The 25,161-nt window shown below is 44.8% G+C and overlaps 1 protein-coding gene across 5 annotated transcripts in view; it reads right to left on the bottom strand.

Moving 5' to 3' along the window:
* NT5C3A (5'-nucleotidase, cytosolic IIIA) overlaps nucleotides 1-25,161 on the bottom strand; it is a 373,159-nt gene that overhangs the window by 115,535 nt on the left and 232,463 nt on the right. For all 5 annotated transcript variants that reach the window (XM_078688239.1, XM_078688237.1, XM_078688241.1 and 2 more), the window contains one exon: nucleotides 2,172-2,218. In XM_078688239.1, the coding sequence (XP_078544365.1) occupies nucleotides 2,172-2,218 (47 nt within the window). The remainder of the gene's footprint in view (nucleotides 1-2,171; nucleotides 2,219-25,161) is intronic.

The following is a 25,161-nucleotide window of genomic DNA, read 5'->3' as shown; positions in this document are numbered from 1 at the left end:
AAGATCGTCTTTACAAGGGGGTTGACAGTACTATCAGTACTATCGGTACGTGGTGTCGTCTTGGACATCGGCCCAGATACAGGGATCAGTCTCGGTGATGTGGGCCCCTCTTCATGCGCCTGAGTGGGTTCTTCCCCAGAGGATGAATCGAAAGTGACATAGTGGGTGCTGGCAATGACCACCCCACCTCATACCGAACTACTTGCTTCGCTTTCCACGTCGCTGTCGTGCAAGAACTCCGCTTTGGCAGTCAGTTCCATGGAGGGTGGGATAGGCATCGATCCCTACAGGTCCAAAGTGTCTTTTTATTTGTGAACAATGTGCAAGCCATACATATGTGCTCCGGAGATAGGCACACATTACACACTTCTTGTGCGTCAGAATGTGTGTATTTGGCCTTGCACCGAACTACTTACTAATCCTCAATATCTAGGTAATACGATTGATTGGAAAGTTGAACAATGATAAACATCTGTAGCAACTAAGGCCTGAGTTAACTAAAAAAAAAAAGCTCATGATCAATTTTAACAATTGATGGCGGCTTAATGAGAGATTATGAACCAGAATCATTGCGAGCTACTTTGCAGTATTAGTTTGGGCCTTAAGAAGTTTCTTCTGTGTAGGATAACAAGGAAACCTTCTATGTACTGCCTGTATTACATTCATTACATGTTAGTAAAAGTATTCCAGAAGCTCTTTTCAACCCCTAATTGGGCAAAGTTAAAGCAACTGTCATGACTAAGTGACATTTCCTGGGGTAGGTATTTGAGGACGTGTTCAGGTTATGACTAATGCATGGCATTTGTGAGAGAGGTAAAAATCAGAGCTGGGTGAAGTTTTAAACAATTTCTTTTAAGTCAGATGAAGGTAGTAACTTCATGTGTCATGCAGCATGCAGATTTTAACGATTTCAGAAATGTTCGACCTACATTAACTAAAAAGATTTTCTTCAGGAGAATTCTGCTGCAAAGTGTTTTTTTTCCCCTAATATTTCCTTCCCAGGCATGCTATACCTAGCAGACTCTTCCTGCCAATTTTTGATTTTTTTAAACTTCTCAAACTTTGTGAAAGTTTCAAAAAAATATGAAGTCTAGCATTTTATTAACAAAGTTGTAAAGAAAAGAGCTTTGCATTACCCTCTTCAACATCGCTACCATGCTCTAAGACTAATTCATAAACCTTTCCTAATAAAATTAGGCTACATTCTAATGTGCATAAACTATAATTGAAAATGTTATATGAAGGAAATAAATAGAATTCTTTTCAATCTGGCATATAAACAGCATGCAACAAATTTAATCATCCTTATCGACTTACTGGAGCCAAGTGTTCCAGGCTTTGGCAAACTATACTGGAGTGCCAATCCCAACTACATGGGAATCCAGTGCACTGGGACTGGTCAAACACCCAAAACGCCATAGAGCCACTGTCCGCTATATAGCCTTAGGCCTCCTGTTGGCAAAATGCATGATCACATCCCGCTGGAAGGAATCGTTAGCTCCCACATTGGAATCCTGGTGCTCGGTCACATTATGCTGGGCCCAAGCTGAAAGTAAGGCACTTCACAAAGAAGAAGGTAAGGTCTCCGCAAGTATCCTATTGCAGATGCATATGACTCTTTGTGTACAGACAATGTAAATACAGATTCTTTTTGGCAGAGCTTCCTGATCACAAGTCTCAACAATTGATCATACATATTAGATTGAACCTGCTACAGTTGCAAATGATTGAGGTTGCATTCCACACTTTTGTAGACTACAAGGTCTTGGTCTGGGTAACACTGAACATATGTTAATGTCATGCACAATACAACACTATTAAAGCCTAACAAAACTATTTGTATGTGTAAAGTATAATTGCACACCCAAAGGAATAGTGATGGTGAATGACAGATGAGTAATGTTACTAAACTCAATGGTACTTATTTTATTGACCTTGGCACTTGGATAAAACCGGAGTCCATGAGGTTTAATACATTGATCAATGAATTTGGAAACCTTTCTAAAAGAGGCCACTGTCAGAACTATAATGTCTATGAACAGGTATAAAATACACATTTATGAATAAAGCCTATTTTTAAAATCCATTTTTGTTGTAATCGTGACTGTATGTATTGTGAAGTTTCACACAATGTTGAAAATGTAATTTGCTTTGTACAGAAAAAAAGTTACCTTCTTCCGACATTCTTCTGTAACGAACTTACAATTGTCGATTATATCTGTCAAAAGAAAATAACATTAATAAGTAAGTAAAACAATAACATGCTTTTCTCTTGCATAATTGCTTTCAGATTTCAAGAAACTACAGTGATCACCAAACACCATGCTTATGGCGTCGCACATCAGATGAGCTCCAGTGCAGGGGTTGCGGGGACTTGGTGGAGCCCGTGAAGAATGTTGGATGCCTCTGTCCTGCATTGCTTGCCCAGCGCAGACCAGAACTGAGGCCAGAGTGGAACAGATTTGGAGTCCGGTCCTGTAGACAGGCAATCATTGCGGCATTGAACCAGAGAACACTGCTTTAAACATAAACGTCACAATCTTTATTCACGGTGCATATCGCAAATTTAACAAGCAAATTGCAGGCCCGGTAACAATCTCGAGGAAGTGCACAGGTGACTGTATAAAACCTGTGTTCTCTTACCCTGCAGAACTATGGAATGCGATCACGACGAGTCGATACTGACTATAGACAATTGATAGCTGCTTCACTGAACTGTTCTTATCCTTTAGGTCTCTCTGCAACTCAGTGTCTTACTTGTAGTTTTTAGCAGCAACACTTATTTTCTTTTTATATTATTAATTGTTTTTAACAATATTCTGCTGCTATGTGGTTTTAAAATACGCAGTCCTATTATATTTTGGCCATTTTAATCTCTAAGTTGTGTATACGTATGATATGTATGTTCTGCTTTTATAATTATACTTTTTTTAATCAAATAAAGTTCTTTGATTCCATGCTTATGGTTCAAAAGTGACTTGTTACTGCAATTTGAGACAGCATCAATCTTACAACGTAGCCCTCATCCAATCAAATGAATAAATTGTGTAAGTACAACAGGGACTCTCCATGGCTTCAGTCCTGCCTTACAGTTTCCAAGGAAATGATGCCTACTACTATTTGTTGACTTTTGTTTAAAGCCTGCAGTTCTGCAATGTACTCCATGCAACAGAGTGGAACAAGATTTCTCTCAGTCTGGATACGCTGCAAGTTAAATATAAGATATTTGCTATCTCCATGGGAATCCAATTTGATGAGCCAGTTATCCAAGAATGGAAAATACGAACACCCTGTCTGAGGAAATTCTGCAGCAACCGCAGCCATTATCTGTAAAAATCGTCGAGGCTGAAAGGAGGTAAAAAAACACAGTACAAGAAACTACAAATACAAGCATTTGCAATGCAATAGGTCTCGCGTTTGCGAAACTTTCAGCTATTGGCATGGTAAATGACAAACCTTTTATCTATGTGTTAGTTTTGAAAACAGATAAACAAATGGCATTGTAATTTACAATGCCAATAGCTTAACATTTCGTAAATGCGAGACCTACTGCATTGCAAATGCTTGTTTTGTTATAGTCGCCTCTAACTCCCCCAGGATCTGAATAATGAAATACCTGCATTTAGTTCCACTGTAAACAACATTCTTCTCACTCCTCCCTGTTTTAAACCAGCCAAGTAACATTTTTGCAACTTCTTGCAGTGTTTATTTTATAAAGCATCGGACACACAAGTAACAAATAAAGAACGAAAATAAGCACTTAGGCCTCAAATCAAAACTATATAATTGACAGCAGGAGAATACAATACTGGTGCAAGTGCAATGAAAGTAATTTTGGGAGATTTCACTTCTCAATTCTAAACAGGTACCTTCACTTTGGTATTTGTGTTTCAAGCACAAAAAAGGGAAGTATCATTTTCACATGTAGGTGTAGAGTATATTTAAAAGTTACAGCACGACGAGCTGCTAAAAAGCATTGTGGGAAATTGTGTCCTGCCTGAAGCAGTTTAAGAAAATTGTGCTGACAGGCTAAAATTAAAGCCTATGGGGCCAGTCGCCATGGAAGGTTACAAAAGCAGACAAGTCAGTACTAAGGACTAAGAAGCCTATTCACGAATCAGAAGCCAGAACTTACGAAGGACAATGACGCAAGCTAATGACAAATATTGGAAGAGAGTGGGTGGGGCTTCCAGTGCATACCCTAATACAGCATGCCACGCAGAGCGAGCAGCGCATGCACGCTGCCCTTAGGCTCAACCTAAACATTGTTACGTACATAGAAAAGGGTATTCTTACCTGAATGCTTTTGGTGCGGACAATCATCCTCAGGAAATGTAAGTAAAAAAGTATTTTTTGAAATGGACTCTAGTACTATAATGAAGCTTGATAAAATAACCATGTACCTCTATTGAGACGGCTAGCCCTGATCATGGAGTATGTTCCCAGTGACAGTTAGGTGCATGTGAATCACCAGAAATGCTGCCCCTGTGAGTGATGTCCCGGTGTGTTAGGGCAGATGGCTGAAAAGGTGAACTGTTGAGCACAACCAAGGAGAGATACGTGTCTCAATAGGAGGAAATGAATGCTGATGGAGCGGTACCAGGTCAGACGAAGGTTAACAAGCAGGTCCAGGTCACCACCAAAGACATACAACACCTATTTTTGGACATTACCGGTAAATCAGCTCCAGACAAACAGCGCTCACCAAGAAGATGAGTTAAATGGACACAAATCTACTAATCGTTGGATGTATCGCTGGTGAACTCGAGACTGTAGAACTTCAGCTCTTCATTCAGATTCCAGGGGAAGAACTGTCCTGACTTAGGGTAAGGAGTTCACCCAATGTTATTGTTAACAATCTTTCCAGTCCTTGGATTTCACCTTCAAAGCATTTCTAAGTGGTGTTTGGGTCTAATTAGATCAATAGATTCAAACTAAAACTACAAAACCCAGACTATATAAGGATTTACCACAAAAGATGAGGACTGGAAACTGACCGTAATGACATGGAGCGAGGTGGTCATGCTAATGTGACTTCTTATAAAGCAAGGACCATGGGAATAGTTCAAAGCATGAACTTAAGAACTGGATGGTTCCCACATATGACAGCATTTGTAGAGGGATCATGAAGATAGTTAGATTTTCTACATTTAATGTAATGAGGTTGAACTCCCCAAGCAAGAGTGAGGTCGTTACAGTTTCTGAAAGAAAAGAAGGGTGATAATCTATCTTCTTCTACAAAAAATGCACCCACTGTAGAAAGAACAGTTTAGGTCGAAACCTAGAACAAGCACATAGCTGTACATAGCTTTAGTGGCCAACAAGAACTTTGGTGTATATTACTCTGCAATCCTTCTGAAACAACTATCACAGATATAGCTAAACAAAGAAGAGATATTTATCCATAACAAGTACACAAAGAAATCATAAGCTTTTGCCAGTAATTCAAAAGAAGAAAAATGTCAGAGGTCAACCCTTCAGAGATTCATGTTTTGAACACTGAAGCTGTTGGGGTGTGTGGACCAAAATCAGTTCTGGATTCTTCCAAAAATAAACTCAATTTCGTTCCAAGGAGGTGGTACTGCGATTTGCCCAGAGGAAAGAGTGGTTCAAGTAAGTAGGGCCAATAGATCTAAACAGGGACTATCTCCTAGAATGGACTGATTTAACATTGCCTGACCACCAGTTAAAATGCTTGGATCGACTACCCCACAGCAGTAAAACACCTGAAGGATAGTACACATAAAATTGAAATAAACATGAGCACACTGTCTGAAGATGGGAGCCCTAGATGTGCTCCATCAATCCCAGGATCACAGAAACTTTATAAATTGATATTGTAGGACACAGTTGGAAAGTTAGAAACAATCAAATGCATTGGAGAAAATTAACAGGAACACAATAGGTTTTGAAAAGAGAATATAGTTTTGGACACCCTAAAAGCAATGGAACATTAGACAGTCTAGGCAGATACAAGCCAAAATAATCAGAGAGACGAGCAAAAACTGCTGACTGAAGACTTATTGGAGGCAGAAGCATTTCCTAAAGGTAAGCCAAAGAATTCTGAAGGGGGAACAGGCAAGCCGTCCATTGGCAAGAAGACTGAAAGAGAGATGAATCGCTACTCATAACGGTATCTAGAGGGCACAAGACATTTTGACGAAGAAGGAAAAATGGTGAAATTCAAGACATTTTATAAAGCATTTTATGCTCTGGAAAAAGAACCCTACACCATGAATAAAGAGTCCCAACAAGCAGGTTAACTCTAGACTTTCAAGCATATAGTCAAACTCTGGAGAAAACCTTCCGCTAAGGGGAGTTGTTTAACGCAATCAGCTCATTAAAAAACTCTAGAGTGCCAGGCCCAGATGAGATCACGGTGCCCACCCTTCAAGTCCACTGTGTGCCAAATCCTGCTCATTTTGGCAAAGTTTTTTAACAAGTTAGAAGCATTGAACACAGTGATTCGAATACCTCTAATAGATCCATTGATATTCTTAAGTTAAACCTCCACTATAATAATGGCATTTAGGCTTGATTCCTTAATACCTAATCTGGTTCATCATGCTCAGGCTGGGTTTGTACAATGACACCAGGCAGCAACAACACAAAGCAAGTGATACAAATTGTGCCACTGGACAAATACATGGACAAGGCAGTCATGTCCCTCACTCAACCTAGAGAAAGAATTTAAGGGTATTTTTGGTCCTTTTATTGCCAACAATGGCAGTTGTATTGAAATTCATTACACAGGCTCTGGCAAGATACTAGCCTCGAAAGCAAGTAGTTACTTGTCTTTGCAAAGCAATTGTCACAGAGAACCAAAAGTGAATGGTATGAGAGATATATTTCCTAATGAAAAAGGTATGTTCAATCTCACTATCCATGCAGATAATGTCTTTGCAACATGTACTACTCAAGAGATCTCACTCCTCATTCTAAGTAAAGAACCACTTACCAAGCGGAGTCAGAGTTCAATATTAGCATAGGATAGTTTTTGGCCATAAATCTCTTAACTGAGTAAACATAAATAATCTTAATTCTTTTTAATGGAACAAAACCAAAAAATATGTGTATCGGGAATCCAGTTACAATGACTACTCAAGAGCATCCTTAAAGCTAATCACACAGACTGATCTCTACCATTTGAAAAAACCTACATCATAGACAATTTGTCACTATCTTGTGTTGGGTATGCACAGATTCCTTTGCTCCTTTTCAGATGCTACAAGTGGAGTTCATCAATGTGTTCCTCAGAAAAAGATCAATAATGTATGGGGGCAGGAGATACTACATTTAAAGTCAAGGGGTAAGCTATACCAAATCTGACCAAGTACACCTGGCCTGCACAGCTCAAGTTCCTCTTTGACTGGGTTACAGAAAAGCATTGATGTTATGTTGTTCATGAATTTGCGGCTCAACCTGGCTACATAGCACATTTAAAGACATGGGAAGGTGGGGACAGGTCTGCCTGACTTCCTAGTCCTTGTCATGCCATTATGTGGTTTGGTATGGGAAGATTTTAAGCTATGGGTGGAAATGGGAGGCCATCGGTGGGAAGCATGTTTGGCCAGATTGATTCCAAATTGCCCCAACAAATGAAAGCAATGCAGAATATGTTGTTCTTGAGAGAAAGAAGCTGCAGTATTTTCAAATAAGACTCTGGGTACTTTATCATGGGGTGGGTAGACAACAAAAATCTGTAAGGGACATTTTAAAAAAGAAAAAAATCAAGGCACAGACCGTTTAACAGGTGCACAACTATTTTGATGACAATACATACAGCTTTATTTTCAATTGAACACTACTAGAACTAAGTACAACTGAGACTTAATGAGAAATTTGGGAGGATTGTGGCCAATTAGAAAATACTGCCATGTCGACATACCCAAAATTGTATGCATTCTGGTCATCTGTATGCTGAACAAAGAGCGACTTCTGGGAAACAGATAGAACACATATACCTTTTGCACTCAACAAGCTGGAGAAAGATGTCACAAACCCTGCTAGCACTTAAGCAGACTCTGCAGTACTTTGAGGAAGATAATTATACATAGACTGAGTAGAATATGTCTATCCCCTGGCCATGAAGAAAAGCATGGCGAATATAACTAATGACTAGGTAAATCCTGAAAAAGCATGGTTGTTCATTAGGAATTCGTTAATGTAAACTGACACAAATGCCCTAGAGAATTATGCATAAGCCCTCAGAGGATCGATTGCCTTTGCATACCAATTGTCATGATGGGACTAGATGCAAGGCGGCCAAAGGAAGAACATAAGGGGGTTAGATCTCATGGAAAGTATGGAGTAAGAGGTGTTCTAGAGCTAGCAGTGGGGAGATGAAGTCAATGCATCAGTGGGAAGTGGGTAGGATTGAATGTAGAAGGTTAATTATGTTTTTGGTTCCCATTTCCTGGTTATTTTTAGTTCTTTACTGCATCAGACCCAAAACCAGGGTAATAGCTGTGACTGGGAACACTGTAGGTGTGAAGAGAAAACAGGGATATTTAGACAAGGATAAAAAAGATTCTCAAAGAGTATTGGCACTGTGAAGCAGGCACGTCACTTTTATGACTGAAGGAGACTTTACTGGCACCATTTTTAGGTCTCGCCTGTCGATGCGCATGCGCATCGAGCAAGGCGAGAGTATTGGCACTTATCCGCTCTTTATCCACACTGCAAGGAATCGTGGCGATTCCTTGCAGTGCACGAGAAATTTAAGCTCAATGCGCATGCGCATTGAGCTTAAATGCGCGTGCACATGCCCCCAGCCGCCTGCCTTGCCTACTCTCTCTCACAGCCTCCCCCAGCTCCGCCCCCTCACTACTTGATTGCACGGCCGCTAGGCCGTGCCTCCCCTACTCTCCTCCCCCCTCCTCCTCCTACTCTCCTCCCCTGCCTGCCTGCCGTGTCGCACCTCTCCCCTCTCCGCCCCCTCCCCTGCCCGCCGTGTTACGGTGAAAGGCTTGTTTAGTTAAAAGGCTGTGGATTCTGCAGGTAAAGGTCGTCGGCAGACCGCCTGAATGGCGTGCACTTACTTAATGTCAGTTGACGGGAAGCATCGGGTTTTTCCTAAAATGGGGCGCCACCTCTATAGTCTATTTGAAGATCACCGTTTGTGCTGCGTGGGTAAAAGGGATTTGGTATTAACGGGACATGTTTTCTACGTTAGTGTTAACTGTTTTGAGCAGTTCGTTCTAATATCATGCACTTACGTTATTTGTGTCACAAACATACTGAGCGCCGAGCTTTCGGTCGGTGGGGCGCCGCCTTTTTCGATCTGTTCCGAAGTTGCCGCTTATGCTACAGAGTCAAGGGGAATACTTGTTAGAAGGGGCATATTTTACAATTTGGAATGCTCTACCGATTGTTTCAGAGCGGGCGCTTACGGCATTTACCTGCAGTGTTCGATATTGGTGCTTCCGTCTGCCGAAAATCCACTCGTGTGAGTGAATCTTGCGGTCACATGATTGTTTAAAGACTGGACATGTGATCTAGCGCTTCTGGGACGTGTAGTCCAGAACATTAGTTATTCTTTGGGGGATTTTTCTTCTTTTGTCAGTGGTCAGTTTTACATTGGACCTGTCTACTGATTATAGCATTCTCCATATTCATTCAGACCTGTGCTCACGCAGTCGTATTTTAAAATCAGATATGCTTCTCTCTTTAGTAGTAGTGTTTCAACATTTCCTCCTCGAGGTGGAGCATTTATCTTTGATATCACTGTCCATTTTAGATCTCTTTCCGAGTGACCTTGGTCTATGCAGTGTTGGACAATTGGTGCATTTAACACCTTTTGTTTTATCCGGGATCGATGTTGGGCCAATCTTTGTGCGATTTGTTGTGTAGTTTTGCCGATGTAAAGTTTATCACAAGGGCAAATAATTGCATAAACAACAGTTTGCTTTTGTAATTAGTAAACTCAGTACGAGTCCATCTGATGGCATTGTGTTCAAACAAGGAGCCTTCAATGGTGCTGACGCACGATATGCAGGTTCCACATTTGTGGTGGCCAGTCACTGGATTTAACTTCCATAGTGTGCGTAAGTCACTCTTGGTTTGAGGGATACCCAAATCTGCTCTGATTATTTGCTGTCCTATGTTTTTATTTTTTCTCAATGCAAACATCGGTTTTGGAAACGGAATGTTCAAATTAGACAATAAATGCCAGTTTTTCAAAATTATTGATTTGAATTTATTGGTGAGTGGACCATATGTGGTAACACACACCAATTGTTCTAGTAGCTTTTTTTCTTTTTTTACTACTAACGCTTCCCTGGGCGTGAACCACGCGCGTTTTAGCATTTTTTTGGGGTATCCTCTTTTGGAGAGTTGATCACATAGCATTTCTGCATGTGTTAAGTAGTCCTCCTTTCTCGAACAGTTGCGCCTGATTCGTAGCAACTGGCTGTATGGTAGGTTCTCCTTCAGACTTTGTGGGTGAAAGCTCCGGTAGTGGAGGATGATGTTTTTGTCTGTTTTTTTACGATGTAAAGTTATTGCTAACTTACCATTCTGGTGAAACACTTCTACGTCTAGAAATGTTAAGCGTATATTGCTGCTAGCCATACTGAATTTTATGTCCGGGTGTCTATTGTTATTGTTGTTGTCTATTAGGACCCCTGGCACCCTTGCTCTCCGCTGAGGTCCCTATGGGGACCATTGCCCACCAGTAACAACCACGAGGGACAGGATGGGGACTGAAGCAGGCACGTGGAAAAGAGTGTGATACACATTAAAAACTCACATTTTGTCTCAGCTGGTTTGAGTCTCGACTGAAGAACAGTGGATTTGGAGGGAGACACAATTGAAATTAATTAACAGGACTATGTTATGGCGGGTGGGGAAGGATTTCACGGTGGCAGGGGCAGCACATGGAATGATATGCGATATTATGTGCACATCCCTCACGTCAGCACATAGGTAGAGTTCAGCTCACTGACACGATATGCACATGATAGGTAGACTTTGATCCTTCAAACGCCTTCATCTGGCCTGCATAAAGTCAGTCCATGGCAAGACGGGGATAATAGGGAAGGGGGGCTATTAGAGTGTGAATTTGATAATTCTGTGTGCTCTGAAACAGCAGGACTAGCCAGTTGAATTTACAAAGCCAGTAGATATGGGATTGGCTACCATCCTTGTGGCTTTGCCAATGCTTTTTTGTCGAGTTGGCAGACTCAGCTGAGAGGCCAACAACTGAATGGGTGCGTGCGAAGAGTCAGGTAGCCTGTACTTCTGCCACTACACCAATTCAAATTTTTAATTTTTTGGGGGATGCAACGCATTGTCATATACAATGCCAAAAACTCAAACTTTAATGCTGCGAGACCTATTGCATTGTAAATGCTTGTTATTGATATTAACATTTAAAAATAGAACCCTACTTAAAATCTATTATCAATTTGTGCCCCTTCTTAATGGAAATATTAACCTATTTGTTTGCAATGATAAACCTCTGACTGAGCAATGATTTTATGAGTATCATCATGGTGTCATTAGGGACGCAAGTTTCAAATCGGCACCTACTTCGTAGCCTAGGCCTTGACAACTCATTCAAGCCACTGTTGGTAAGTCATAAGTACTAATTGCGTAACTGATCAATTTCAGTGGAGTGAACATTAGTGTAAACAACAATATCTTTTTGGGCCATGGCTTGCCACACATCAAGATGGCTGCAAGCTCACCAAGCACTATGAACCGCTTCACAGCTGCCCCACAAGTGTTTACCGAACGGATCCTGCATGGGCAAAGTGGGTGGTGACATTGGAGGGGCACAGCAGGGAGAGAGGGACAACGAATGCCTACAGCAGGGACGAGCCCCTGGTCAGGCCGCGATCTCTAAGATGGTGGCCAACAGGCTGGAGCACTGAGACCGGTCTGGCTGCCCAGTCTTATGTTAGGAGCTGAAGCACAATATTGCCCCACATCAGTGCAGCTTCCCCGAGCCAGACACCATGGGGGCAGAGTACTTGAGAGCCCCGATGCGGAGCAGAGAAGGTGATACTTTACTGCTGGTGGCCGCTCCAGGCTGAGACACGGCTCCCGAGATGGTGGTTTGGTCACCCCCACCCTCCCACCGGAGAACTTTGCACTATGAGCCTTACTTGTCGGGTCTCAGTGTGGCCCTACTGTGGTGCGGAAACGAAGTGGCTGGAGGGAGTACCAGTTGGCTCTGGAGATTGTACTCTGCAAAGTGAGGGCACGTCGGGGGCACTGAGGTTCTGAGCGATTCCCTATGTGGACGGCGGCCATCTGACCTAAACCAGCCCCCTGCCTGGCAGGAGACATTTTGCAAAGGACACTTACCTGGGGGCATGCAGTTGGGAACTGGTGAGACCTCACATTGACTCTCCAGCGGAAGCTAGTAGCAAAGGGCTCCTTCACATTTACAGAGGCCTTAAAGAAGTGAGGGGCTATGCAATACACTTGAGGAGGGCACACCGATTTGGAGACTTGTAGTGGCTCGGCTTACTCAGAGGTGTGAGGTTTAGTGTGACCCATGAGTCACACTAAACCATCCACGGACATGCCAGCGCAGGCCCACCTGGTGAATGCAGAACGACAATGGCAGGAACTCCCGGACTGACCTGTGGGCTCTCCTGAAAAGCTAGACTAGATACTCTCAGACGACCATCAGAAGCGGGTGGATAAAGTCCAACATAATGCTGCTACCCTGGAGGAAGAGGAGCCCGCAGTCCGGGGCCTACAGTATACTGACCTGTACCACCTAGTGGACCTTCTGGATCATCAGTCCGAGGACGCAGAAGGCAGGAGCCACTGAAATAACTTCAGAATAACTGGCCTGCCGGAGAGGGTGGAGGGAGCGGACATGGTGTAGTTTCTGGTGGCCTGGCTGACTAGGGAGGTTGCCTCCCAAGGGCTCCTGCATTTTTAGAGCTGGAAAGGGCGCATAGAGTGCCGGCAAAACCACGGACGATGGTCACGCCTCCACAGTCAGTAATTGTTCGCTTCTTACACTTCTGGGATACAGACTTAATAGTGCAAAAGGCCTTTGAGTCCAGACACTTCTGTGCAGAAGATGCCTTGGTGGCCATTTACCCGGATTATACGGTGCAGGTACAACAGCAGACTGCCTCATTTCTTGCTGCAGGAGATTGGTGTCCAGCACATGCAGCTATTACCAGTGCGCTTTAAGGTTGTAGTGGATGACCATGCTACTTTCTTTAAGGACCCTGCTGCTGCATAGGACTGGCTTGAGGCGTATCAATGGTGGCCACGAGTCCCCACGCCATTCAGGACAAAACTTTGCCGCCGAGGTAGATGAGACAGCCTCACCAGAGCGTGCCCAACAAAGGGACAGACGGAAAGGGAGAGGTCGGAGGCACTGGAAGCAGCGTACTCACTTGAGGTGTCCCTGGGCTGAAAGCCTCTGACAACCTGCCTGAGGAAACTGCAATCAGGCACCAGATAACCCAGGGACTGTTCGATAAACTGTGACGCTCTGGAAGAGACTGCACAATTTATCCCTTCATCTTTCATTAGGCAGGTGTAGGGATGATTCCTACCAAACATTCTGACTGGTGGTCGAAGTCAACAGCTCATCACAACTTGGCTTGGGGCTCCATGATACCCATGCTGGAGCGGACGGACTCCACCGCGATAAACTTGACTGTAATCCTGAGGAAAGGGAAGTCTGAGATGGAGAGACTAAGGTGCTTGAATCGGCAGCCAACCCTCACGACGAGGAAAAAACCTTTGTACAAAAGGATGGTATTAAAGTTTCAGGTTTTTCAACTAAGCTTAGTTCTGTGTTTTGGTCAGAAAGCCATTGCTACTGTGACCTGGGGTGTGGGAGTTTTGGATAGTTTTTTTATGCTTGCCCTGTTTTGGTAAATGATTGCTTGGATGTGAACTTCTTGGGGAAAGCAGGGGAGGGGGAGAAAACTGGAACACTCTCAAGATGGCAGAACTGACACTATACTCCTCCCTCTCACTTGGAACGTGAGAAGGCTGGGCACGTTTGAGGGGATAGACCTGGCCCCTCCTCCAAGAGGCACATTTGACTGGGTCAGAAATACCAAAATTGCAAAGGCACTGGAAGGGGCAACTTTATGCGACTAGCTACTCTGCCTTGTCTAGAGAGGTACTGATCTAGCTGCGGCTACTCCCCAACTACTTACATAAATCTGCCTTTAGAGACCCCCTGGGGGACACAATCTCCCAGTACTTTGGCACAAATGAACAGACTACTACTCATGGGAATATAGAATGGGATGCCTTTAAAGTTGTGATGCAGAGACACTGCCTGAGTCAGCCTTTATGGGGAGAACACTCTATATGGAAAGAACAAACACAACTGGAGGGTGCCATCTGGCTCCTAAAAATGGCAGTCCCGGGCCTCCCCGAGATAGCGCCTTCCTTGCTCAGGGAGCGAGTGAAACATGCAGAGGTTTTGGGAATGCTCCAGTCCTTTTGGAGGCAGGAATACAAGACCACTGCACATGTGGAGGAGGGGGAGTGTAGGCTAGCTGCTGTCGTGGTTGATCTGCGCTAAGGATAGGTGGAAACCCACTACCCAGATAGCTGGGCCGCTGGGGGAACTGATCTGCCCCCAAACTGGCATTCACAAAGTATTCACAAGGTACTACAGGGTGTTATATAGAGCTACTGACACTGCCGAGGGTGGACGCTTTTACGCCTTCTTGGACAGGTGGATCATGCCACAACTACCTGAGGAGGAAGTGAAATCCTTGGGGTCCAGATAACAGAACTTGAAATCAAAGCAGTGAACAAAGCACTGGCTCAGGGCAAGACACCTGGGGCAGATAGCTTGTTAAATTTTATCAGACCTGTGTCATACAACTGGTCCCAAAACTGGCCGAGATGCAGGCAGCCACCAGAGACAACCAGAAAAGCCCTGCCTGCAATTATCCCCAAGTTGCAAGGTGACACTAATGATTTAGCAACGTACCACCCACATTCTATGCTGAGCCTTGATCACGAAATCTTAAGCAAGGTACTAGTGAATAGAGCGCAACCGTACCTCCCTAAATTGGTACATGAGAACCAAAATGGCTTCATTCCTTAACGATGCACATCGCACAACATCCGGTGCCTGTAGTGCATCTTAGCGGATACGGGGCGGAGTCAAGATGGCCGACTGAGAGGTCGACCCTGCTCAGAGTTCTGGTGGCTCACTGTTATTGGGACGCCCCCTCGGTCTTAAAACCGGTCTGTCACTGTCTGTGGGACAGATGTAGTCAGCCCCCACCTGCTGACAACGTTTTGTGGGGTGGGGGGATTGTGGGGGGGGGGGGGGGGGGAGGAAGAAGAGGAGCAGAGTCGAGACAGAGGACGCGGCTTCATGAATGAGGGTGGCCGTGGCTGCCTGGTGGTGCTGGGACAATGTGGAGTGCTTCGGCCTGGGCAAACTAGTTCTACATTGTATGTTCCGCTGGATCCATAGGGGACGCAAGCTAGCGGGCTATGCCGGCTAAGTGGGGGGCCCGGCTGGAGCAGACAGGGAAGTCGACAGAGTGGTGAGCATACCATCTAGGACCAGCACCTTTCAGCACACAAATAAAAAAGTATATACACCCATTTTGGTTAGACCTTAAAATTAATGTTGCAGCTAATTAATCTTTGAAATGGACGAGATGGTCTAATATGAATGTGATGCTGGGACCTGTAGTTTTCCAGTGGTGCCCCTAGAAGGGTTATTTACCCATCATTAGAGTGTACCTACGTCACCTATTATATTACATGTTTTGTTATTAGTTTGAGTACACTTGAAAATTGATTCAGAATTACAACAATCTATTGATTGTGAACTATTGTTTCTGACTTTATTTGATTAAAAAACTCTGAAGAAGAATGTCAGTCTGAACTTTGTACATCCCTAGATTCGGAGCACTAATTCCTTTTAGCACTGAGTTCAAATTACTCTTTCCTTTTTCTTAAAAAATAAATAAATAATCACAGCAGGCGAGTTACCCCGCCAGAAGCCACAAATTTAAAGTGAGCTCATGGGGCTCATGTCACAGAGACCCAAAAGTGAAGGTATGAGAGAAAGATTTCCTAATGAAAAAGGTATGTTCAATCTCACTATCCATGCAGATAATGTCTTTGCAACATGTACTTCTCAGAGATCTCATCCTCATTCTAAGTAAAGAACTACTTACCAACCAGCCAAGATGGCCGTGTGCATATGATACATGATGGTTCGACGGCCGAAATCTGAAATACAGCAGAAAATGGTCGCTTCAATCCACATAAACAGGGGATCCTTACCCGGGAGCAGAGAGAAAGTGGCCAAGACAAGTCTGGTGCAGCAAACCGCAGAAGCGGCGACCGGATGGCAGCTGATTAACGATGTCCGGGCGAGAGACAGACCCTTGGAGGAGAAGGCCTGCGTCCGAGGAGATCCCGTGCAGCAACGTCAGGCATCCCCTGCCTTGGAGGGAAGTCGTGTGGCACTGCTCACCCCAATGCAGATCCGAATGGAATAACTGGAATGGGCCCTAGAGATGCCCCATCAATAGCCCCCTCATGCCTGACCCTAAAATGGCGAAGCAGCAAGACCCAACGAAAGGATAGCAGTGGGGGCTGCTGACAGAGCTTGAGCCACGTGGGGGCTATCAAGCAGCCAGGGACTCTGAAGTCGGCAGAAATCAGCACCAGAGAACTCCAGTAAAGCAATAACCGTCTTCCCATCAATAGCCCCCTCATGCCTGACCCTAATCTGGCACCTGTGCGAGCCGCGCGTTAAGAAGAAAGAAACCTGACTACGGCCAGTCAGATCGCAATGGACGACAGCGCAGCATAAACGACAAAGAGAGCAGGAAGGCCCTCACAAAGCAAATACATTCCGTGTGCGATATTACGTCGGGAGAGCAAAAAGCTAAACAAGAATAGTGATCTGAGGCACTCAGGCACACAGGTACAAAGTGAGCTAAGACAACGAGGGGCGGAACCACAAAGCAGTTTAAGAACGGGCCTGAATCCACCACCACGTTAACCCTTTGGGAACAAAACGAAGGACATTGAGCTGTCCACGCTCAGCCTACAACTCGAGTCCCGGCGACACGGCCCTACGGCACCTATTGACACCACAAGCGAGCCAGAACGACCCACCAGTGAGACACTGAAATGACAAGGAGATTACACAAACGCCACTTCCCTGGTGGAACCTAACTGCGACCAAAGTAACTAAGGCGCTACAGGGCGCGCCCTTATGCTGCCCAAAAAACAGCAGAACAATAGAGTCTCCATGTAATTCACCCCAACAAGCACCTAATATTCCAAATCAACCACAGGAAGGGGGACAGAAATGGCACTAACGAAGGAGGATCTTCTGGCGCCGCTGCATGAGTTCAAGCAGGAACTACGGGAGGAACTTCAGGAGGAACTTAAGGTGGACATGACAAATTCACTAGAAAAATTAAGGCCAGACCTTAGTGGCTGACTCATCACGCTTCAACAGGATATAGACCTGGTGGGAGCCAGAGTGATAGATGTGGAGACCAAGGCTACTGACCTCGAGAAGCAAATGGATCAAATAACATCCACCACAACGGATCTAGAAAACTCATCTACGGGCGGTTCTCCTGAAAAATGAAGACCTTGAGAACAGGTCAAGAAGAGAGAACATAAGAATCCGGAACCTGGTATAAAGGGGCAGAGGGCCCAGATCTCGAGGCTTTCATAATCGGTCTCTTGGCGGAGACATTGGCAACACCAGCCATCAAAATTAAACTGGAAACAGTGCACAGAGTGGGAAGACCTAATCAAGGATGTAAGCCCGACCTTGCGACATCTTGGTTAAACAACACTTGTTCAAAACAAAAGAAGCCATTCAACAAGCCGCCAGGAAAAAGAACACAGTGGAGTTTCAGGGATTCATATGTGACCTGTACCAGGATAATGCACCAGCGACTCTCATGCACATGCACCAATTAAGACCCATCACAGAAAAACTGAGACATGACAACATTAAAAATGGATGGACTGATCCTTTCGGCTTGGATTTTGAATTGAGCAATAAAGTATGCCACATAACGGATATCAAGGAAGCAAACATCCTTCTGTGGCTTCCGATGCTTGCAGACGATACAACCTGGATAGTCGAGATAAACGCAGAAACTCTCCTCCAGGCACAAGAAATAGCAATGCCTGGCACACACATCGACCTCCCAGACCACAGAAGAAACGAGGGCTATCAGAAACTTCTTTAAAGTGAAGGACTCATAAGGCTCTCACAGGAAATGGGGTTGCTTCCTTAAGATGCAGAAGAGACTGGGCAGAAGAGCGGACACTAGACAGACCTCATAAGGACTAGAGGCAACTCAGCCTCTACAACCACTCCGCAACCTAGTCATAACAAATCCGACCCCTACACACGTCAAATGCCCACGCACACACCAAAGAACAGTGTAAATAAGATAGACAAAGGTGAAACGATTAGATCGTCTCAACGTGAACATGTACAGATATTTTGGCGGCGGACATTGGGCGAATTTGCTCCCGATGCATAACCTTTACCATAATGATGAACTAGTTAGGGATACTTTGTCCTATTGTTAAGTATTATACAGTTAGAGCTTTACTTTCTTTCTTTGATTTTGTTTTGGAGTTTTAATTTCAGAGGCCTGGGTGACAAGGGACACAGGGTAGAACACATTTGGGTGAAACATATGGGCAAGGGAGGCTTGAGACAACAGGAGACTACGGGCGGGCTCACAGAGGGAGGAGAAGATGGAAACGAGAGACACAAAAGGGTGGATCGCAAGTGGGCATGCAGGTACACTTCACTATAATGGTACTCACCACAAACTCCTGGAACGTTAGGGGCATGAATGCCCCCTCTAAACACCAGAAGATCAGGAAATACCTCACCTACCAACACTATGATATAGTGACACTCCAGGAGACACACCTTAAAAGAGCAGAAGACCACGGATTAAAACATAAGGCGTACCCACTAATATATAAATACTCTACAAAACATAATGGAGTGGGTCGCCTATTCCACTCTTCCCTCACATTCCAACCCGAAGATTACAAAACGGACAAGAAAGGGTAATTATGGTATGTGGTCAGATCCAAGAGAAACAATGCACAACAGCATCAGTATATGCTCCTAATACTAACCAGGCAACATTACAAAACATTAGCCCTACTGGAGGGATTCGCAGTGGGAGAGATAATCATGATGGGGGACTTCAACCCCACCTGGCACTCAGGGTCCGACAGCACACATCCAAGCAAATCACCCACAGGGAACTTTCAGAAACAAGTGAAACAAGCCATCCAGGAAATGGGCCTAAAGACACATGGAGAGACGCACACCCGGAAGACAAAGATTACACCTTCTTCTCCCACATTCACTGCACTTACTACAGACTCGACTACATCTTCATGCGTCAAGCCTTAAATAAATACGTCAGTGATGCCACCATTCACTCCATCATCATATCTGATCACGCACCGGTGTCAAAGTCCCTGCAGTGGCATCGCCCCGTAGCGACATTCAGAAGATGGTTCCTTCCCAGTGCACGAGCTCAGGATAAAACACTGCGAGACGCACTTAGAACAACCATCAGAGAATTCTTCCAATTAAACGACCCACAAGACACATCATGGGCAAACACATGGGACAGGTTTAAAGGCTGTGATGAGGGGCCAATGCATAACACGGATGGCTGCCCTCAACAAACAGAGCGCAGGAAAAGATAAACTTAGAAGAACTGAAAGTTTTAGAACACACCCACAAGGGTAACCCCACACTGACACTACAGAGAAAGGTGACTGCCCTGAAAAGAAAACTGCAAACTATCTAAAAGAGCGAACTGACACTGTTAAGGTTTAAACATACCTCGTACGCAGAGGGCGACAAGGTGGGATTACACCTAGCCCAATAGCTACAGTTCAAGAGAGAGAAGGAATATATTGGGGACATACAAGGCCCAGCCGGGATCACATCAAGGGACGATTTGGTGAAAGCGAGCGCATTCAGGGACTTTTCCAATACACTATACACAGAAGACCAACCCAACCTACAAGCACAAGCAGTTTACCTTAAAGCGGTAGAACTCCCACAAGCCACCCCATCTTAGAATGAACAACTAGGCGAGCCCATAACAGAGGAGGTAGTGCAACTGGCTCTTGCAATTTTAAAGTTGCACAAATCACCAGGTCCAGATGGACTAACAATTTTATAAAACATTCCGTACAGAACTGATCCCCCAGCTGACCTCTCTGTTTAACCACATTGCGAATACCCAGCAGGTGACACAATCTATGTGTGAGGAACTTATTGCAGTGATCCCTAAAACTGTGAAAGACCCACAACAATGCGGCTCTTATCGACCAATAGACCTCCTCAATCTGGCCACCCGCTTAGAGGACCTAATGCTTCAGAGGTTTGGCTTCCGGGAAACCTTTATACGCATGATAAAGGCCAACTTTGCGGCCCCAAGCGCCAGAATCCTTGCCAACGGGACAAGTTTGGACCCTTTTCTGCCAAGGAGGGGATGAGGCAGGGATGCCCACTGTCCCCGCTCTTCACCCTTAGCATCGAACCCCTATCGCCAAAAGTCAGAGAGAATCGGACGATCAGGGGAATTGATTTTGGCCCAGATGAGCACAAGATTTCCTTGTTTGTCGACAATATCTTACAAACACAGAACCACATCACTGTCTCACAACACTCCAGGTGAAGCTGAAAAGCTGAGAGGAGGTGGCTGGACTACGCATTAACCTCCCCAAATCCATCCTCATCAACTTGACCATAACAGAAGCAAGGATGAGTCCACTAATGGCCACTACCCAATTCCAATGTCCCAAGAAGGAATTAACTTATCTCGACATAAAACGTACTCCTAAAATGTTGGCACTCTTTGCAGCTTATTACCTCCCACCCTACAAGCAGATCTTAAGCGATGGGCGCCATTATATTTATCATGGATTGGCAGAATATGCCATCAAAATGGTGGTTCTCCCGAAACGTTTACACTTATTCCAGAGTCTGCCCATTGACCTAGAGAGATTACCTACAGGGAGTCCACACTCCCCTTAAGAAATGTATATGGCAAAATAAAAGACCGAGGCTCCCATTCAACATATTACAGAAGCCATCAAACAAGGGAGGGATGGCGTTGCCAGACCTGATCCTCTATTACAGAGTGACACAAGTCCGGGTCATGGTGGAGTGGTCCCAATGGGAGTCAGATAAACACTGGCTACACATGGATCAGGCAATTAAGGGAAGGGTGATTTGGGATGTCCTCAGGGAACCGAAGGTGGACCGTCCCGCTAATGCCTACTTAAGCGCATCTACTAGGACAAACTTGAAAATATGGGACACGGTACTGAAACAGACGGACTGGACAATGTTCCCTTCGCCATTCACCCCCATACACCACAATCCAGCATTTCCCTTAGGCACTACAGTCGGGGCCCTTCGACGCATGGAAAGAGAGGGGATGCCTTACTTTAGCTGACATCTTTCATAACTGGGATATACTGACCTTCGAAAATTGCCAAAGAGGGTTTAATCTCCCACACTCAGAATACTTCCACTACATCCAAATGCAAAACTGGGTCCTACAACCTGCCATCAGAGAAGGAGCCACGAGGGAACTCACTGCGCTAGAATACTATGTTAAGGGGGCAGGAACAGTAAAAGGGGCTATTTCTTTCCTCTACTCGTCGCTGCTAAACACCATACCGTCCAGGCGCCCACGACTGAATTCTGGGAGCGCACCCTAGGCCACGATATTACGGAGACACAATGGAAGGGCCTATGGAGAGACATTAGATGACAAAATCACTCTCTAGAGCAACGAGAGGCATACTACAAGATACTCTATGACTGGTACCTATACCCCACTAAACTAAAAAAAAGATTCCTGAACACATCTGACCTCTGTTTGGGGGGGTTGTGGCCTACTGGGGAGCTTTCACCACATATGGTGGGATTGCCAGACAATCCGGCATTTATGGACAGAAATCCTAGCTCAAATAAAAGATTCTGGGATAGCCGATTCCAGACACTCCAGATTTTGCACTCCTAGGCCTCCGAGACCCCTGCCTGAAATATCATACGGCAACCAATCAAGCCATAATGTGGCTCTGCTTGGGGTCAACCAATAAGACCATAGCCGCCGCATGGAAAAAGGAAGAGGCACCAGCCCTGACACAATGCCACGCATGTTTATGGAAAGCACTCACTATGGAACGCATGAGCGATATTTTAAAGGATGAATTAAAAAATGTAAAATGAGCCTGGGGCCCGCTGGTCAGCTACGTATCTAAAGGGCTCTTGTTAACCACCTGCCCCTCAAGAGTCAGGGCACTGCATTTTTTCCAATTCTGAGTGACACCACCATTTCTGCTAGAGCCCATTCCACTGCTATAATTACAACGCAAAGTCACCCAGGTCCTCAACTAGGCCTTACCACTGCAAATTCGGATTTTTCTTTTTATTTCCTTTCTTTATCTTCTTTTGTATCCTAACTGTGGATCTCTCTCTGACCCATCTCTCTCTTGGTATACATTAGGGGACGATACAACGACAATAGTTCAGGGAGGACTTAGCCTCAGGATATATGAGAGACACTAGGAGGGTGGGGAGGGCTTATTATGGGTAATAGATGGAAACAAACCAGATTTAATGTTTAAATCTGCACTATGTAATAGCTTCACAATGGCTATAAGCTAAGACAATGTTTGAATGTATTATTATGTATGATGTGTACGAATCGAAAATGACAATAAAAATAAGTTTGACAAAAAAAAGTGAGCTCATCTTTACATTGCATATATCCACCACACAGCAGCTTTTGTTTCGTTTTACGTGGGGGGCCTGGCCGGAGCCGACAGAGAAGTCGCCCCAATAATGTTAGGTGGGGGGAGTACTTGGTTTCTGGGGAATGAGGGGGTGACAGTAAGGTAGACAGTGAGGAGGGAGTTGGACCGCATTACAGGGAGTGACGAAGGGCGGCAGACATCGACCTAGGATGAAGAATGTGGTGATTAGTGCTGGGGGACTCTGCCCTTATATGTGAAGTGGCTGATGGTGAGATCTTAATGCCGGAGCGAGGCGCTCCTCAACAGTTGAAGCTGAAGGGTGTCAGATACTGAGTAACCTACTCCACAGACCAGTGTGGGAGACGTAAGGGAACCGGACTTTATAATAGGCAGTGGTCTGGGTGGCAGCCAGGAGGGGTCTGCTCCTAACTGCATGCCGGCATAGTCTAGGGGTATGGGGGGGCGGGTACGGCCTTGAAGTCCTGCAATACAATTGAGGACAAGTGCTCCCTCTGAGGAGGGTGAACCTGTAACCCCGTCCAATATGGATTCTAAGACTGTGATAATGGAGGGTAATAAAGCTATAACTTAAAAAATTGATGGTGTGGCAACTGCTGTGATGCTCTTACGACAGGATAGGGACAAAATATAAAACCGGGTTGCAGATCTGCGCAATAGAGGAGATAACATTGAGGAACTACTGGGAACTCATACTAGCCAGTTAGAAGATCAGTAACGGCGTTTGCGACAACACGCAACAAAGCTGGAAGATTTGGAAGACCGCTTGAGATGCAATAATGTGCATATTTTAGGATTATCAGAGGGTACAGAGAAAATTTTTCTGGAGACCTGCCTCCCCAATGTATTGTCGGGACTGAACGTGGAGGAGGTCCTACATGTGGACAGAGTACATTGAAACGCTGGTGGAAGGCCTAAGCCTGGTGCACCCCCATGCATGCGGACTGTACGGTTGTTACATTATAGAGATAAAGTAGGGGTGCTGGCAGCGGCCCAAGCACAGGGAGACATGGAATATAATGGTAATAAGATTTATTTCTACCAAGACTTTGGTATAGCTACTCAGTCCAAGCGTAAATCCTTTGTAGAAGTCAAGCGGAAGCTCAGGGAGAGGGGGTGGAATTATGCATTATTGTCTACTGCACAACTGCCAATTGATTTGCATGGACAGCAAAAACTTTTCGATCAAGCTGAGGGTGCTATGCATTTCTTGAGTCATTGATCAACAGCACAGTTCTAAATGCTGTTCCTGATGCATTATTGTTCATAATGGGGACGGTGTGCCGACTTTTGTATTTTAAGAACTGAGGGGGGTGTACAGCAGATGATTGAGAAGAGTGAGTCAGTCGGTAAGGTCAGGGATGCTGGAGATATGCAGGTTATTCTTGGCATTTGTGCCACTTATGAGGTTGTGGAACCTGGGGGATCCCACTCCAGGGGTCCTGGGGATTGTCACATTGTAACAGGGATGTATGTTTGTGTTGGTTTGGGGGGAGGGGGGAAGGGGGGGGGGAGACACTTTTTGTGTTGTTTGTGGAGGCCAGGTTGGGGTAGGCGTGGTATTAATGTTCATATAGCGAAGGAGCGACTGCAGTCAGTGACTGAATTACAAAAAGGAACAGTGGTATTTCTACATATAGTCATATTAGTTATGTGAACATGGGGGTAACATTCTTGTCATGAAATGTTAAGGGGATCCAAAACCCAGTTCAGCTACAGAGAATTAGGTCACATTCACGTAGGCAGCGAGCCAAAATAATTATGCTGCAACAAACGCAGTTGCTAACCCGGGAGCATGAGAAACTTACAACCAAGTGGGTGGGTAGATTTTGGTATGCGAGTTTCACGTTGTCTGCCAGAGGTCTGATGCTGTGGGTGTATAGTAGTGTACTGCTGCGAGTGGATGTGGAACGTAAAGCACCAAATATAGAACATATTTTCAACAAAACAAGGGAACCCGCAAGGTAGATAAGGACCTTGGGTGTCAGCCTTCGATCTTTGGATCGGGTTCACTGTAGAACAGGCATAAAGTGCATCGCCACTGAGCCCTGACTGAACCGCATTTGCATATTGTTCATTCCTCCGAATTAAGATCCCTGTAACTTTCGCACAAGGCACTATAAAATTCAGGCTTGATGATGATCCTATTATTGTTTTAAAAGGATCGAAACGTCATCAACTTGTTTAAACAGTATGCACATTAATCCAATGTGATAAAAGAAGTACGTTAACTGTTTTTCTAAGCTTGCCACAGTTATCCCTAAACCTCCACAAGCTACCTTTATTTTGCCTGAAATGTTTTTGTCTAAATGTAATTGTTATGTGTTTGTGTAGGATACAGGATTGTGTCCCACTGTATTGATGTGC

Source organism: Lissotriton helveticus, chromosome 4_1 (genome assembly GCF_964261635.1).
Source record: "Lissotriton helveticus chromosome 4_1, aLisHel1.1, whole genome shotgun sequence".
Lineage (NCBI taxonomy): Eukaryota > Metazoa > Chordata > Amphibia > Caudata > Salamandridae > Lissotriton > Lissotriton helveticus.
Note: the sequence above shows the minus strand (reverse complement) of the source record. Positions and strands in the feature narration are given on the sequence as shown.